The following is a 15,977-nucleotide window of genomic DNA, read 5'->3' as shown; positions in this document are numbered from 1 at the left end:
ATGAAAAATGCAAGCAGTTTCTTCCCTTGATTTGAATTTCTCTTTGCTATGGCCCACCAGAATCTTAGATCAGGGTGAAAATTCACCTCCTAAGGTTTCATGGGATTCCGCATCTTATGGACCGTTCGGATTTGACACCCATGACACGTGTGCAAAGGTGCGCACGTGCGTAGGTGTGTAGGTGAGCATGCCTACATATATATATATATATATATATATATATATATATATATATATATATATATATATATATATATATATATATATGAGATGTGAGCTTTTCCAAATGTTGGAAGTGATGCTTAGATCTTGGTCCCAAAAAGCTACAGATAATTTCACTCTTCAAATGGACCACAAGATCCAATGTGAATTGATGGTTAGAAATCTTTATTTTTTAGCCATTTATTTGTTTTGATATATTGTGGCACATCTGAAGTATCAAACCGTCTAATTTTTTATGGGCAAGGCTTGGGTGATGTATGTGCCTTACATCCGCACTGTCCATTCTTTTTGACAGCTCATTTTAAGCTATGATCCAAAAAAAATGAAGTGGACCCAAATCTTAGGTGGACAACACAACAGGAAACACTGGTTATTGAATACCCACCATTAAAAAATTATTGGGGGCCATTGAAATGTTTATTTGCCATCAACATGTTGATAAGGTCACAAATATCTAGATGAAGGGAACACACAAGATCCAAAACTTTTGCGACTCAAAAGAAGATTTCAATCACCACTACTTCCTTTGGTGTGGTTCACCCAAATTTGGATCTACTTCATTTTTGAGATCATGCCCTAAAATGAGTTGTCAAAATGAATGGACGGTGTGAATGTAAAGTACACACATCCTGTCCTGCATGCTTAATGTGTCCAAGGAGGGCCTCTATGGGGCCCACCATGATGTGTATGAGTTTTATCCACGCTGTCTATCCATTTTGTCGGATCATTTTAAGGTATGAATCTAAATTTTAGGCAGGTCCAATGCTCAAGTGGACCACCACAAGAAGTGGCACAATAATGAAATTCACCCTTGAAACCTTCCAAGGGGCCACCTTGATGTTTATTTGCCATCCAATATGTTCATCATATGGACCTGAATGAAGGGAAAACACAAGTATTAGATTAATCCAAAACTTCTGTGGCTCAAAAGAAGATTTTAATGGTGGGACTACAATCCCCACTGTCGTCTGCTTGAACTTTGGATCTGCTTCATTTTTGGGTTCATATCCTAAAATGATATGGAAAAATGGATGAACAGTGTAAATAAAACCCACACACCCTGGTGAGCTCCACAGAGCCTTCCAAATTATTGTCGAGGCCCGGGAGGACACAATTTGCTTTCCAAAAGATAGGTCACCTGGTGGAAAGCATGAATCTCAAACACAGTGAAACATTCATAGGCAAACAAGGCTTCTACTTGCTTAAAACTATCAGGTCCCTACTCATACCTCAATGGTAGACTCACCAGAGTTTCAACACGAGGTTGTAGGTTTGATCACCCATTGTGAAAAATCACAATGACGTAGTGCATAGGTGTCTATGGGGTGTGAGTGCGTGTGTAAAAATAAAAACAAAAGGTATCATATAATTCTCTTTAGGCCATGTTTGAATGCATCATCCACAGAGAAAACAAAAGGTAAAAATCAACCAATAATTATTTCGTTAAGTGTTAACTATTGAAACATGGATTCCACTTTTTAAGTTTTAAGCATCTTATTTATATAGTAAGTGAAAACATTTTCTGATCCAACAAGTCCTTCTCAATTGGATGGTCCAGATGAACAGGTGTGTCCTAAATAGAAAGTTTGCTTTGCCTGCACCATGTCTCAAAAACTGAAGCTGCCAATTTGAGGATGGAATGTTAACAGTTGAAAAATGTCATACAATCATTTACACTGATGGTCAGAATCTGTTCAGTGCATGCCTTTTTTCCCTTCTCCCCTGTACATGTGGGACCCATCTTTCCATGGTCTACCAATCCGATTAGTCCCAAAAATCTCCCATATTAGAAGAATTCTATTCCAATCCAACCAGTGGCAACAAACCCACAATCCAAAGAAAAATTGGTGATTAGCTCAAATAGATGGGGGTCTTCCAATCCCCAAAACTGCTTGTACCATTTACAGCAGGGCCCATACCTAACAACAAAACACTTGCCTTTGAATGCCATATCTAAAACAAGAGACTACCAAAACACATTCATGAAATTCCACCAATGTTCTAACTATTCCGCCAACCATTTCTTCTGCAATTTCTCGCTATGGTGAGAGCAAGAATATCTGAAAACAATTAACTTAAAAAGTCCCAAGCCAACATATTTAACCAAACACTAATCTGGTAAAGGAGATTTTACAAAACTTACCATCCCGGGGCCTAAATACCCAAAAATTGTTGGGCTCTTGCTCCATGCAGAAACCCCTCATTCACACCCTGCAACGTCACTCACTCTTCTTCTCCTTCTTCCTCTTCTCTTTCTTCTTGCTTCGTGTTTCAGCTTCTTGTTCCTCAACCTGGACGCTCGCTACTCCATCCTCTGCTTCCTCGTGCTTTCTCTTCTTCTTCTTCTTCTCCTTCTTAGTTTCCGCTTCTACCTCTTCAGGTTCCACATTAGCATCCTCGGCAGCCTCTGCCTGCTTCTTCTTCTTCTTCTTCTTCTTCTTCTGCTTCTTGACCTCTTCTCCTGCCTCTTCGGGCTGTGAGGGCTCTGCTTCTTTATGCTTCCTCTTCTTAGAGGGTGACATCTCTTCCAGCTCTTCAGCTGGTTTCTCTGTTGCTGGTTCTGCACATTTACTGAGTACTGAATCAGCTGCCGGGTTGTAGGTCTGCACATGCAAGCAAATGACCATACTGTGTTTAATTGACCATGAATGTAGTATTGAGTTCAATGCCATGTTCCAAAAAAGAAAGATAATGTTAAGAGTTGCAACCATTACAGGGAGGTATTTTGGAGGTGTACAGTACATTTGGTTTTCCAAATTGTACAAGTGGGGCACATGATGCAGCAATGCAAAATGTGGGGATGATGGGACTGTAGATGGCCTATGCACCAAAACCCCTAGATTTGAAAGACCTAGCAATAGCATATTTGGGCATTGATTGCTTGAATGGAACAGTTGCCACATTTTTCTTTTTATCCATGCTTCGTTGACCACATATTGAAAGGTGAAGGATTATTGAATCTGGGAAATTTTTGGTGCATTGACCTTCCATGGTGGGGCCCACATATTTGAAGGTTTCACCAAGCAATGGGCACACTTAAACAAACTAAAAACCCAAACAATACTGTGCAATCGCTCAACTGAAGCATTCGATAATAACCCCGTTATATGATGCTAGTGGTTGTTATGTAAAGGAAGAAAAGGAGAATGACCTGTAAAAAAGAAGAGGGCAAAAGAAATGTGCAGCCCACAAGGATTAAAAATGCTGCACCTGATATTGTCTTTACTCATTCATAATTGAGGAATGATCACGGTTTGAGGCTACAACCCCCTTTTCTTCCCTTCGGAATATGCACCAGCACTACCATTTTGGCACTTAAAAATTATATATTTCAATGGCAAAATGGGTACTAAAAAAGGGTCGAAGGGCTGAACCACAATTCTAATGTAGGTGACGTTCCTCAATATAATGTTACTGAAAAATAACGACCATTTCTCCTACCTTCGAAAAGATAACTTTCCAAAATATACATACCTTGGCAGCTGTTATCAATGCCCCTGCATCCTTCCTTCGATCTTTGTCATAAAATTCTATCTTGGGCTTGCCTTTAGTTGACCCAGCAGAGCGACCCAATTCCCTCCCCTCAAGATTCCTCAACCGGGCTTCAAGCTACACATGAAAATTTCACAGCAACAATTACTTTCCAGTATAATAAAACAGAATGAGAGAAGAACATATCATGACTGAGGGTTCGTATGCTTTACCTTCAATCTATTCTCAAGTCCCATAGTGTTGTCTTGACCATCTCCCAAAGCATCATATCGAATAGCAAGCACAGTCTTTGCAGCTAAAGATCGAGAAATTTTTCCCTTGAGTTTTGGGGGTGCCTGACCAATTAAGGATGCGTGGAAGATGAGCCCATATTTTGGAGTAGCATGCTTTGTCTTCAAAGCTCTGAAAAGTGCCTAGAGAGAAGCAAAATGAACCAACATTACAAACCTTGATCAAAGCAGAAAAGATCCAGAGGCATATTTAAAATCCATCAACTAATGATAATTATAAAAAGAACATGTTATTCTCAAGCATACAACCAAAGTAAAACACAGCCTATGTGATGTACACTGCAATGACATTTCATGATAAGTGTTTACATGGCTCGGAGAGGACAAGAAAATCTAGAGCACTGCACTAGTTAGAAATATGAGCCTTACTTTCCCTGGTTTCTTTCAACCATGAGCCTTATGTGATGGACCACAATATATGGGTATTCCTTCACAAAATAAGTCAGTGGATTGATCTTAATGGTCAGCATATCTGTGCACATTTCAGCATCCCAAGGGAGATTTATAATTTCATGCAACTGAGTTGTACCCATGCCTGTATCCAATGTCTGATGCATGTATGCAGGCCAGTTGTTACAGTAAGGATAATTATAAATAAAAAATAAAAAAGAAAAGAAAGATATAAAAAAAACAAACATGAATCAAATCCCTCTTTAGACCCGAAGAAACAGTCCATGAGGTTCAAGTGGGGAAGTTTTCAATGATCAGTCAAGAAACTCGCTTTGCCCGGCAAACTATACACGTGGCCATCTTTGGTGATGTAAACCATTCATATGGGTGGACCACTCTCCTAGCCATCCAACCGAGCCACACCATAAATGTGAACCGTTGGCTGCAATTGTCCATTTGCAAGCCACCATTGCACGAGTAAGATCGTCTATCGGGGAGATAATGAGGCATTGGCATCCAGTACTGCCATGATGGGACCCACCAGATGAATGGCTTAAATTAACAAAAGAGAGGCCCATCTATTGGGTAAGACAATAAAACCATTTTCTTTCAAAGAAGCATCAAATAAACATACCTTCTCTGCACCAAGAATCTGAACTGTGCTTCCAGGTTGCTTTGCCAGGTTCAACAAGCTACCACCATGAGCAATGAGGCGAGCTCCAACAAGCTCTCCAACAAGGGCAGTCAGATTAGGGGCAATCGTGTTCATTCTGCTCCTCAAGTACTCATAGAGCTGAGCTCTGTACTCTGAAAGGGCTAACACTTGGTCACAAAGGGCTTTAATATTTGCCAAATCAAGATCACTAACTTCAGTTCCCATTGATATCACTGCTGCCTCTTTTAGAGCTGTCTCAGCCTCTTCCGACAATATCTGCAGAAACAAACCAAAAATTTAGAAGTAAAGAACATTTAAAAGCAACTCCAGTGTGAGAGAGAAAATAAGTTGACTGGTCCACCTCAGAGAAATCAAGGCCCACTGCATTCACACGGTTGCCCATTAGCTTCACAACCTTGGCATACTGGATATTGTCTGTTACGATCTTTGCAAGCTCTGGGAAATGCCAGCCATACCATTCACGGACCCTCATCGCATATGTATTGAGCTCTTTGTCAAGATCATCCAACAAGCCAATGGCCTGAATGATCATCGTATCAACCTGGAGAGGTGTACAAAACAACATTTGTTACGGTATTTATACAGTGAATCCAAAGATGGCTCAGATAAATACACCAAATGCAAATATCAAACATATAAGAAAAAATGTTCAATTTGAGCTCGAGAACAGTCCCTCCCTCCCTCCCTTTGTATATCCATCTACCCATCTAACTATCACAAAAACAAGCATCAAATGCTACCTATCCATTAGGGCAACGAATATGCCATTATAGTTATGAGAGATGTCCTCAATACACCATTATTAGCTAGAGAGTCTACAATCAAGTTTGTAGCTCTATGAATTATGGCAAAAGCGGACCCATTCTACCCTAACATCAACAACATCATCATCGCCATCCAAGCCTCATCCCAACTAACTGGGGTTGGACCCCGAGAAGAATTTCACTTGCAACAAAACTTCTCTTCCAATGGAGCCCACCCAACAAAGAGTCCTAGAAATAGAACTTCTCAAGTCACCTTCCACCAGAGGGTGACCATTGAAAGATTCGTGAATGAGCCTAATGCCCATGACGAAAGCTTCCAACTCAGCTCTATTCGAACAGCGAACACGGATGGGGCAAGAAAAACCTATTCTTACTACACCCTGCTCTCGCAAACACCCATTCGATTCCAAAAGGCCCGGGGTTCCCAATTGAGCACCTGTTGATAGTGGGTTTAACTCAACTTCTTTCTTTGGTTATCTTCTATGCTTATTGACAGTGTCCCACCAATTTCTTATGGGCTCCAATATCGAAACACCATGAAACAGGAAGGCAATTACCATTTGGACATTTCAACTTCATTGAACTAAAAATTCAATAGTACATCTAACTTCAGCACTAGGTGGAAATGTTGAGTCATAGGAAAACGATTTTCACCTTATCAGGGCTGAATTTTAGCTTGTATCTTGATAGGCTGTGTGACAAACCCAAGCTCATTGGAGCCAAGTCTTGTACAGCAAGCCCAGATATGAGTTCGGTCAACTGACTTCTAACCCCCCTCATCAGCTCCATTACAGCATTGTTGTGAAGACATTCTATTTGCTGCAAGGGGAAAAAAATAAGCAATTAATCACAATGCAATAAAATAACAAAAGATCCCATATAGTTGTCAAATAACTGAATGCTTTAAGTAAGCTGTTTGTTGACTGACCAATTTTTCTTTTATCGCATTTCCTAGCTTTGAATCAGCGACAGCTAACATTTCTCCCTCACAGTGAGTACGCAGAAATTTGCGAAGACCCTTGCTAGGCTTGCTATCAATCAGTAAAGTGGCTGCTGATAAGGCTTCCGAGGTGTTCTCAAACTTGGTAAAAGCTTTCAGCTTCACTACCTGATGTTGATGAAACAATAAATGCACATTAGATTCCGAAGAAAGGGGTGAACAAAGTTTTGAGAAACAGACATGAAACAACAGGGAACTTGGGTCAAAAAAGGGTCTGCTGGTCAGTGATATCTATCACACTTCAAAAATCCAAAGCATGTGTCTGCAAGAGGATTGAGAACACTTCAGCCACCTCTCTTCGTGGCACACGCGCAAACATGGCAAATGCACACAAGATCCCTTCATCAGATGAGCCCTATTACCTGACCCAAAATCAAGCCAGTTTGCCCATCAGGAAGGCTACTAACGAATGCAAGCAAGCAAGCCAGCAAGCCATTTATCATACACATCTTGCCTGCATGATGAGACTGGACTGATTTCTGGGTCAGTGCATGATCATGGTGGGGGCCTACCTCATGAATGGCTCAGATCTAGCACATAGCAGCAATGAGGATCGAAAATCCTATAGGTACAGGTACATATATCCTTAGCGGGGCTTATTAGACTTAGCAAATGTTCTAATAGAATTCAAATATCCATAAAGAAGCCAAGCTTCACAATATCCATCTAAATTTATTGGTTTCTCAAGATATAAACTCTACTTATGGCATATTTCTCCATAGTTACACTTGCACTTCTCAAAAAATGATTAACTACAACAAAAACTAATCTTATATAACAATGTAGGAAATTGATTGAACTGAAAAAAGGAACGTTTAAATGCAATAACCAGCAGCATAAAGATAGTATATCTGACCTGTCTAGCCGATTCAGATGTAGCAAATTCCTTCCACAAGTCCTGCAACATGTTACAAATAATGAGAAAACCTTTATATGCAATCAATACAAAATTGCACGCTCACATCCACTGCAATGATTGCAAAATTGGACAACCCATGCACAGAAATGAATTATTTGGAAAATAACTAAGGAACAAAGAAAAAAAGAGCATGGTTGCATACCTCAACTTTTGAAAGCTTCCCCTCATCTAACACTTTGAATAGGGCAAATCCCGCAGGGGTTTCAAATAGCACGAGCATGTTTAATCAATCAACCTAACCAGACACCTGAAACACACCCAAAAGAAGAACTTGACATAATACAACAATATAACCCACAAACTACGTGAATCTGATAGGCTTTACATGTATCAGCTATGAATCAACCCGTCACAAGAGTGGACCACATACTGAATGGCCAGTCCCCTAATCAGATTGTTGATGTTCATAACTCCAGTTTAATGCATATTTACTAATGGAAACTGAATAGCTGAATACATTTCAAGTTAACCATCCATTTGATAACCATCACTATATAGTATTTCTTACAACCCATTTACGGTGGGACCCACTTCTTGGGTTGTACAGAAGTACGGCATTTGTATATTGGTTGTATGCATAGAAATGGATAGTTTATTCTGCCAACGTACAGCATAATTCTTCTTAATCATTTTTCATTTTATTATCATTTTTTTTTCAGTGAAAGGTGGGAACACACCACATGTAATTGTGTTCATATAAAAAACTCAGATACATCAAAGGAGGGAGGGACAGAGACTTTGCCCCGCCAGATAGACCTGATAGAGTTCTATGCACTAAACCAGAAGCAACTCTATACACAATTTACTCTTTAGACCAAACCCACCATGGAGGCCATACTTTTATCTATCCATACATTACTTAATTGACCACGATTGATGCCTTCTACACCCATCAGAAGCTCTGACTCTGACAAATGTTCCCTCCTGCATAGCCACTTCCCAAGTGGGCCAGCCCATCTGCCTCCAAGTTGAACTCTCAGAAGATATGAGTTGGCAGTAAGAAAATATGAGCTATTTTGTCGTCACCCTTTTGTACCACAACGACCACAGATGAGAAAAATCTCTCCAAACCATCTACGACAGTCATAGAGTCACTCTCTATATTTACATTTGATAACCCAATTCCCCTTATCCTAGTGGCTGCGTTTCCTTACCAAGATGGCGGTGACTCACCCACTGTACAAGTGAATCCAGCTGATCCAAACAATGGGCCCCTTCATGGCCAACCTATAACCAAAATGATCCGACAATCTTAACAATCTGAATTCTTCCATCTACTTGTTAGATGCCAATTGAGTCATTCTGATTGCTTTATCAATATCATGCACTGATAAACACCACCCAGATTGGGTCCACCATTTGAGAGTCCATTTTCGGCTTGGATCTATCGACGAAGATAATGCCTATGTTGGGTTGGGAGAGCTGATTGTGAGCCCAACGGAGCCAGGGCAGGGTAAATTATCAGTTGGGACTGCCAATGAAAAATTATTCAAAAATTGGATGATCCTAGCCATTGGAACAGCAACCTTAGAAAACAAAACTGGGCCCACAATCAGCAAGGGAAACAAAGAAATGTGAACTATAGGACCACCGTCTGATGAGTGAATTAGACTGATTTTGCGACATGATCTTCATTGTGGGGCAAAAAATTTCTAAAGGTCAGATGTCCCACACACAAACACGTAGCCAATAAAAGCAAGGCTGCATGCTAATTTAGTATGCAGCCAGCTGTAGCTGACCAGTCTTACACAAAAAACAGTAACATTGCGAACTATGATTGGGGCATCATACAAAGCTAGGCCAGAGCGAAAAGCATTTAACTTAGTTCAGTATCATAGTTCAGGTGGTCCCCACATTTCATTGATCAGAATCTTTCATCTGGTGGATGAAAATCATGCAACATTGGATGTTTACTTATCCCAACTATAGATCAGTGGAAGTTCTTTTCATTAGATATCAACTGTTAGCTATACATCCAACCATCCGTTTCCTTGTTGGAAATGGGATAGCCAGGATCGACCAGTAGGGAAATGGGATAGCTCTTCTCAGCAGCACTCATCAACAGTCTTGAAGAGTCCACAAACGAACGGTCCAGATCACCAAGGGCCAAATCTACAGGATTGGGCTCAGCATTTGGATAGTGGATTGGGCCTGGTTGGGCCAATCTTGGAATTTGGACAGGGTTTAGTACCACGTGTTCAGCACATCCAAGCCGTCAAATAGGCCGGCCATTTCAATAACATCACCTGGCAAGAAAATCACGCCAACCCATGTTTCTTGTGGGCCCCACCTATATGTAGGGTCAGATCGACGGCCATCCATCGACATCAATGGCGTGGCTCACCCAATGAGTGGAATGGCCTAAATTTCAACTCAGTCGATCGTTATGATGGAGCCGACATTTCCCACAGCTTAGATGTCTTACACATGTGACATGTTGGTGGGGAATGAGTTGCAGCATGGTACGCTTGCAGTTCAAAGGACAATTATCTTTACCCACGGCTTAGATGTCTTACCCATGTGATCGTTATTTTTTTTTTTTTGTTTCTTTGTTTATTATTATTATTATTATTTGTTGTTGTTCCATTTATAAGATGAAGGGATACCCCAAAAAATTAGAACATTCTGAGACTCACGTGGGCCCCACCTAATAAATTTATAGGTTTTTGGTATGATTTACACCGTACCTATGTGCCCCACCTAAGTCCTGAATTGGATTGATTTTTTGGATCCACAGTGAAAATGTGGTGGCGCACGTAATAGACAAAGGGTGGATTTGAAGCATGTTTCTCCATGTAGCGCTTGGTTAATGCAAGTCATGCTTCCATGCATGTAGTCAGGCTAATGTAGTCCAGGATAATTAAAATTGGAATTGATGCAACTTAACAATTTATACTTACCTAATTCAATTATCAGAAGTGGAGTTTTCAATAATCTAGACTGTTCAATAAATAAAAATAAAAAATGTTAAAGTCCATGCTTAATCTATGGAAGTTCTCAATAGGTGAACGGTCTAGATTATTGAAAACCCCACTTCTGACAATTGAATTAGGTAAGTATGAATTGTTAAGTTGCATCAATTCCAATTTTAATTATCCTTGACTACATTAGCCTGAATACATGCATGGAAGCACGACTTGCATTAACTAAGCGCTACATGGAGAAACATGCTTCAGATCCACCCTCTGTCTATTACATGCGCCACCACATTTTCACCGTGGATCCAAAAAATCAAATCCAATTCAGGACTTAGGTGGGGCACATAGGTACGGTGTAAATCATACCAAAAACCTATAAATTTATCAAGCGGGGCCCACGAGAGTCTCGGAATGTTATGATTTTTTGGGGTATCCCTTCATCTTATAGATGGAACAACAACAACAACAAAAATAATAATAAACAAATAAACAAAAAAAAAGAGAGAAGTCTCGCCATTAAAATTGTCTAAATTACGTGTTGGGCCCATTGTTGTCTAAATATGGCATCCAATTTACTAAGCTGACAAGCCCCACTAAGATGAGCTTATTCCTCTCTTTTTTTTTTCTTTAAAAAAAGAAAAAGAAAAAGAAAAAAAAAAGTTATTACAAAGCTCAACAAGCTCAAGTTGCAGCCCTGTCCACACCACACACACACTCACATGCAACTAATCGACTGCACATATGAATCCGTTTTCTGCAATCAATCAAAAGCTACAGAAGAGCTAAGCAGAGACGGAAAGCGGAGGAAGAGAGAGAGAGAGAGAGAGAGAGAGAGAGAGAGAGAGATGCTTGCCTCCAGAGGAGAGGAGCTTGCCTCCAGAGGAGAGGAGCTTTCTGCAGCAAAAACCCTAAGATCACCGTTTTAGGGTTTAAGGGAAGAGGACTTGAGAGGAGCTTCGCTCTCATTTTATGTGCGGGGAGAGAGAAGAAAAAGGGTTTTACGGCTTTAGGGTGAGAAATTGACCACTGTAGACGCAACATTTTATCCAGTTTCTTCTGTGAAGAGTCCAAAATAGAGCCGGGCATCGAACCGAGTCGAATCGGATTGGGCCTAACTCAACCCTGTCCGAGTTCTGCATGGCCTGACCTGAACTTGGTCCGATCTGGGACCGAGTCCAGGTCCTCTGACCCGATCCGATCCTAACCCATGCTGACTTGAACCGATCCGAGTCCGACTCGGTCAGGAAAACCGAGTCGGATCAGATTGGCCCAGGTTCGGATCGGTCTTTTTTCACTTTGTAAAGTTGTAGCTGTCAGGTACTTGCCCATGTTGCACTCTGTTACTTGTTAGCAGGTTGGCTGATGATGATTTGGGCATAGCTTGGTTAGGATTAAACATGAGAGAGAGAGGACCTTGCCCAGTTAAGGGCCTGTTTTTAATTCCAGGCTAGTGTGTGCCCCGCAAATTCGAAGGGTATGGATTCCTTCCCAGCCGTTGCTTTTTGAACTTTTGTTTTTGTTTTTTTGTTTTTTTTTTCCCTTTATAATAGTAATAATAATAATAATAATAATTATTATTATTATTATTATTTATGATTAGCACTGTCCCCATTCTTTCCCAATCCCAAACATGGTTCCTTAACAAAGGATTACATTCAACAATAATCAATGACTGAATCCTTCCCAGGGAATTTTGGAACCTGCTAAATTCCACATTGCCAAACGAACCCATCATACTTTTGGCCATATTCTTGTCCAACTAGCCAGCCTTCTCATTGAGATTTAGCCTATCAAGTGAATGGCTCAGCTCGTTTTTGGTCTCGGACACTCTGACAGTAGGCCCATCCTAATGATAGGCTGGGACTTGCAAATGTTTGGAAAAGAAGCTGCAAATCACCTCTTCAGGGGAAAACTGGCAAGATTGGATACTAGAAATCTATCTCAAATATCAAAATGCAATATCCTGGCAACCCTTTGTTTGAAAATTTAAAGCATATAGAAGGATAACTGCTATAAAACTGGAAGATAAATGTTCACATAAAAGCTGTATATTACGATATAACACTTCTATCTTTGTAAAGATTACCTTGGCCTAAAAACAGCCCAATCTATTCATCTGATGTATTGTGTCGAAAGCTCATGGTTTTACTTGATGTATTTACTGTGTGTGGCTCACCAAATAAATGGATTGTACAAATTTTTTCCTTATAAAGGCATGCCTATATATTTTTAGTTTCAAGGTTGTCTTATGTATTTAGGCAATTTATTTGTAACTTCTGTTCTGTGGGGTGCTTTTTCTCCTGGGAATCCAGCCTCTCGGAAACAGATTCCATCAGCAAGAGGCTGATGTTTGTGTTTGGGTCCTAAGAAAGTGAGAAATGTATTCCCAAGAGAACTGTAAAAGGTTAGATATTGGGAAATGGATTCCCTTATTATAGTCATATTTGTTAAGAGGATAAAATGCCTCTCTTCTCCTAACATTAGCAAAAGCTTCAGTCAGTTCACAGAGAAACACATCCTTCTCATGTTCTTATCTGATGTAATTAGGCAATTCAAATTGACTTAATAACACCAAGATGATCATGCAAAATATATAACTATAAGGTATCACTTTTACTTTGCACTTCAATACACCAAATGCAAACATCAGTTAGTACTCAGTTACACTAGGCTGGATGTTCAATTGATCAAAACCAGTTTCGCTAATGGCCATGACAATCTCATTGACCTAATCAGGTTTCACATCACCATCCTACCATGGGCAAGGTTAATTTGAAATCTTACTTAAACTAGAATTTCAAAGGATTGTGATATTGGGTTATTTTTCTTCACTTTCTGTCGATTTTCTTCACAAACCCATGTTGAACATTGAAGGCAGTGACAATGGTATTGTTGAAATAAATGGAACTTCTATACAAATCAAACAAGGGCTATGATTCAATTTGTTAAAATTACTTACCAAATGGTAGGGGTTAGATGTACTGAGAGCACCCAAGAACAGCACAAAAATCCTGGTCTAGGTGACAGTAGTCAGAAAAACCAGCCATCATAATCTCGCAAGTTTTACAACTACATATAATTTGTTGGTTCAAATTGTGCCAGCCACCATTAGTGATAGAACTTGAAAATTACTCATAGTCCCTATCAGTTCCCTGGTGTGGCTATCATTGTGTTTTCAAGTGGTCTAATTTTTGGCAGCCAAGTAGAACCTGAGTGGCACATATGATAGACAGATTGATTATCAATAAAACATTATAGTGGCTTCACAAATGGCTTGTAGGTTAAGCTTATCCTGCAAAGATATTTTGGATCTGACCACATTTATGTAGATGAAAGTAATGAAGGAAAGAACACAATTAAAGATCCAAACCATGAAGATGAGATGTGAAGAATGCTTTCAATTAATTAAGATTTTCAAGAATAAGTTCTTCATCTTCCCAACTCCCAACAACATTCCATTGTCATTTGGATTGAGGGAATTTGAATTCCTCAGTGTTCTAATACCACGACCCTCATGATTATGTGGTTTGGAGGATATTCCCGCTTGTTAATTTAAAATTCAAACTTAGACTTAATTCATTAGACGCACTTATACTGTGCTCATATCCATGTAAACACACTTAGAGACACATTGTAAACACAGAGCTTTCTATTAGATGTAGGCTCATTAGAAAATCATTTGTTAATTACCTCTTTGAGTGCACCTAATCTTGTATACTGATACCATGCTGCAACAACAACTAGAACATGCATGAATGAATACACATGCACAATGCAACAACAAACACTCTGGCGGAACCTCATAGGTGAATGGAAAGAAGACTCGGCAAAAGGCAAGGTACATCCACAAGCCGGAGAACCCGTAGGAGAGGGATGTAACTATGGGTCAAGCCCCTGGTTCAAGATAGCCACTCCAACCTTGAGTAAGGGTGAGAAGTCACTAAAACCCCAACTTACCAAAAGATTCTACTCGATGGAAGCATAAATGCTTTATACTCCAAACCATTGTAAATTTACAATACATTACAATGGGCCCAGTTGGTCTAATGGTTGGCTAGTGGTTGATGCTCTGCAAGCCCCACCATGATACATGTGTTTCATCCATGCCATCTATCCATTTTTTTCATATCATTTTATAGTATTAACCCAAAAATAAAGTAGATCCAAATCTCAAGTGGACCACATCACAAAAAACAATGTTGATTGAACACCCACCATAAGGAACTTCCTGAGGGCTGCAAAAGTTTTGGATGGAGATGATATTTGTTTTTTTCCCCTTCATCCATGTTTGTATGACCTAATCAATAGGTTGGATTTCAAATAAACATTACAGTGGGCCTTATGATGTTTTTAATGTTAGACATTCAATTACTACCATTTTCCTTTGGTGTGGTCCACTTGAGATTTAGATCCGCCTCATTTTTTATATCAAGCCCTAAAATGTTAGGGAAAAATGGATGAACAACACGAATAAAACACATACATCATGGTGGGGCTCAACCCAATTCATAGGAAACTTTTAATGGTGGGCATTCAACCACCACTGTTTGCTATGGTGTGGTCCACCCCAGATTTGGACATGCCTCGTTTTAGGGGAGCTGTCAAAACAGATGAACGGCGTGGATATCTGTCAAAACAGATAAACAGTGTGGATATCTGTCAAAACAGATGAACGGCGTGGATATAAGGCAGAGCACATGCATCAGATTCACTCCACAGTCAGGGATTCATTAGAATAAGAAGAAATAAGAAGAGGAGGAGTAAGAAGAAACTATCAAAGATTCAAAATGGAATCCTCACCAAAACCTGATTCAATCACGAAGAAGGAGAGGAGACTGGCGTCGGGCGACGGGCAGGCAGTAGAACGGGTGTTGAAGAAGAAGGGGAGACTGGAGAGGAAGAAGATCGTCCGTCGAGCAGGCAGCAGGACGTCGGGCAGCGCTCGTCCGCCGTTCGGGTTGGGTTAGGGCCTGTTTGGATGCCTGTAAGTTCTTTTAAGTTGTAAGTGACTTACCGGTGAAAGTTACTTGTTGGTAACCTGTTTGGATGTAAGTTATAAGTCACTTACAAGTAAGTTACTTTTTCTGATTGGATAACCTGTAAGTTACTTACAGGTAGAAAGCTATATATTCACATCGAGCATATCTTAGATTGGGGAATCGTTCTAAAATGTTATAATCATATAAAAAAAAACATGGGATCAAATATGTTATTTTGTTAAGCCCATCAAGATGAATATTTGAGATAATTATTAAGTTAAAACAATCATCAAGTGGGCTATAAAAGTGGGCCCATGAATTCAAAAA

The 15,977-nt window shown here is 39.9% G+C and overlaps 1 protein-coding gene across 1 annotated transcript; it reads right to left on the bottom strand.

The window, feature by feature from the left end:
* Positions 1-2,138: 2,138 nt before the first annotated feature.
* On the bottom strand, positions 2,139-15,590 carry LOC131219099 (probable nucleolar protein 5-2). Its single transcript, XM_058214099.1, has 10 exons — positions 15,472-15,590; positions 7,896-8,000; positions 7,691-7,732; positions 6,763-6,942; positions 6,489-6,653; positions 5,411-5,611; positions 5,029-5,325; positions 3,927-4,127; positions 3,697-3,831; positions 2,139-2,825 (listed from the first exon to the last, which is right to left on the bottom strand). Exons 2-10 carry the CDS (start codon positions 7,971-7,973, stop codon positions 2,442-2,444), a joined length of 1,683 nt encoding a protein of 560 aa, XP_058070082.1. The 5' UTR covers positions 7,974-8,000; positions 15,472-15,590; the 3' UTR covers positions 2,139-2,441.
* Positions 15,591-15,977: the final 387 nt, after the last annotated feature.

The sequence above is a fragment of the Magnolia sinica genome, chromosome 11 (genome assembly GCF_029962835.1).
Source record: "Magnolia sinica isolate HGM2019 chromosome 11, MsV1, whole genome shotgun sequence".
In the NCBI taxonomy this organism is placed as follows: domain Eukaryota; kingdom Viridiplantae; phylum Streptophyta; class Magnoliopsida; order Magnoliales; family Magnoliaceae; genus Magnolia; species Magnolia sinica.
The sequence above is the reverse complement of the archived record's forward strand: the minus strand, read 5'-3'. Positions and strand labels throughout refer to the sequence as shown.

Excerpts from the sequence above, each read along its gene's own strand:
- LOC131219099 (XM_058214099.1), bottom strand. The coding sequence starts at position 7,973 with ATGCTCGTGCTATTTGAAACCCCTGCGGGATTTGCCCTATTCAAAGTG. Across the intron at positions 3,832-3,926 it reads GACTTGAGAATAGATTGAAG|CTTGAAGCCCGGTTGAGGAA; the intron begins GTAAAGCATACG and ends TTTCATGTGTAG. Across the intron at positions 2,826-3,696 it reads CATTGATAACAGCTGCCAAG|ACCTACAACCCGGCAGCTGA; the intron begins GTATGTATATTT and ends TTGCATGTGCAG.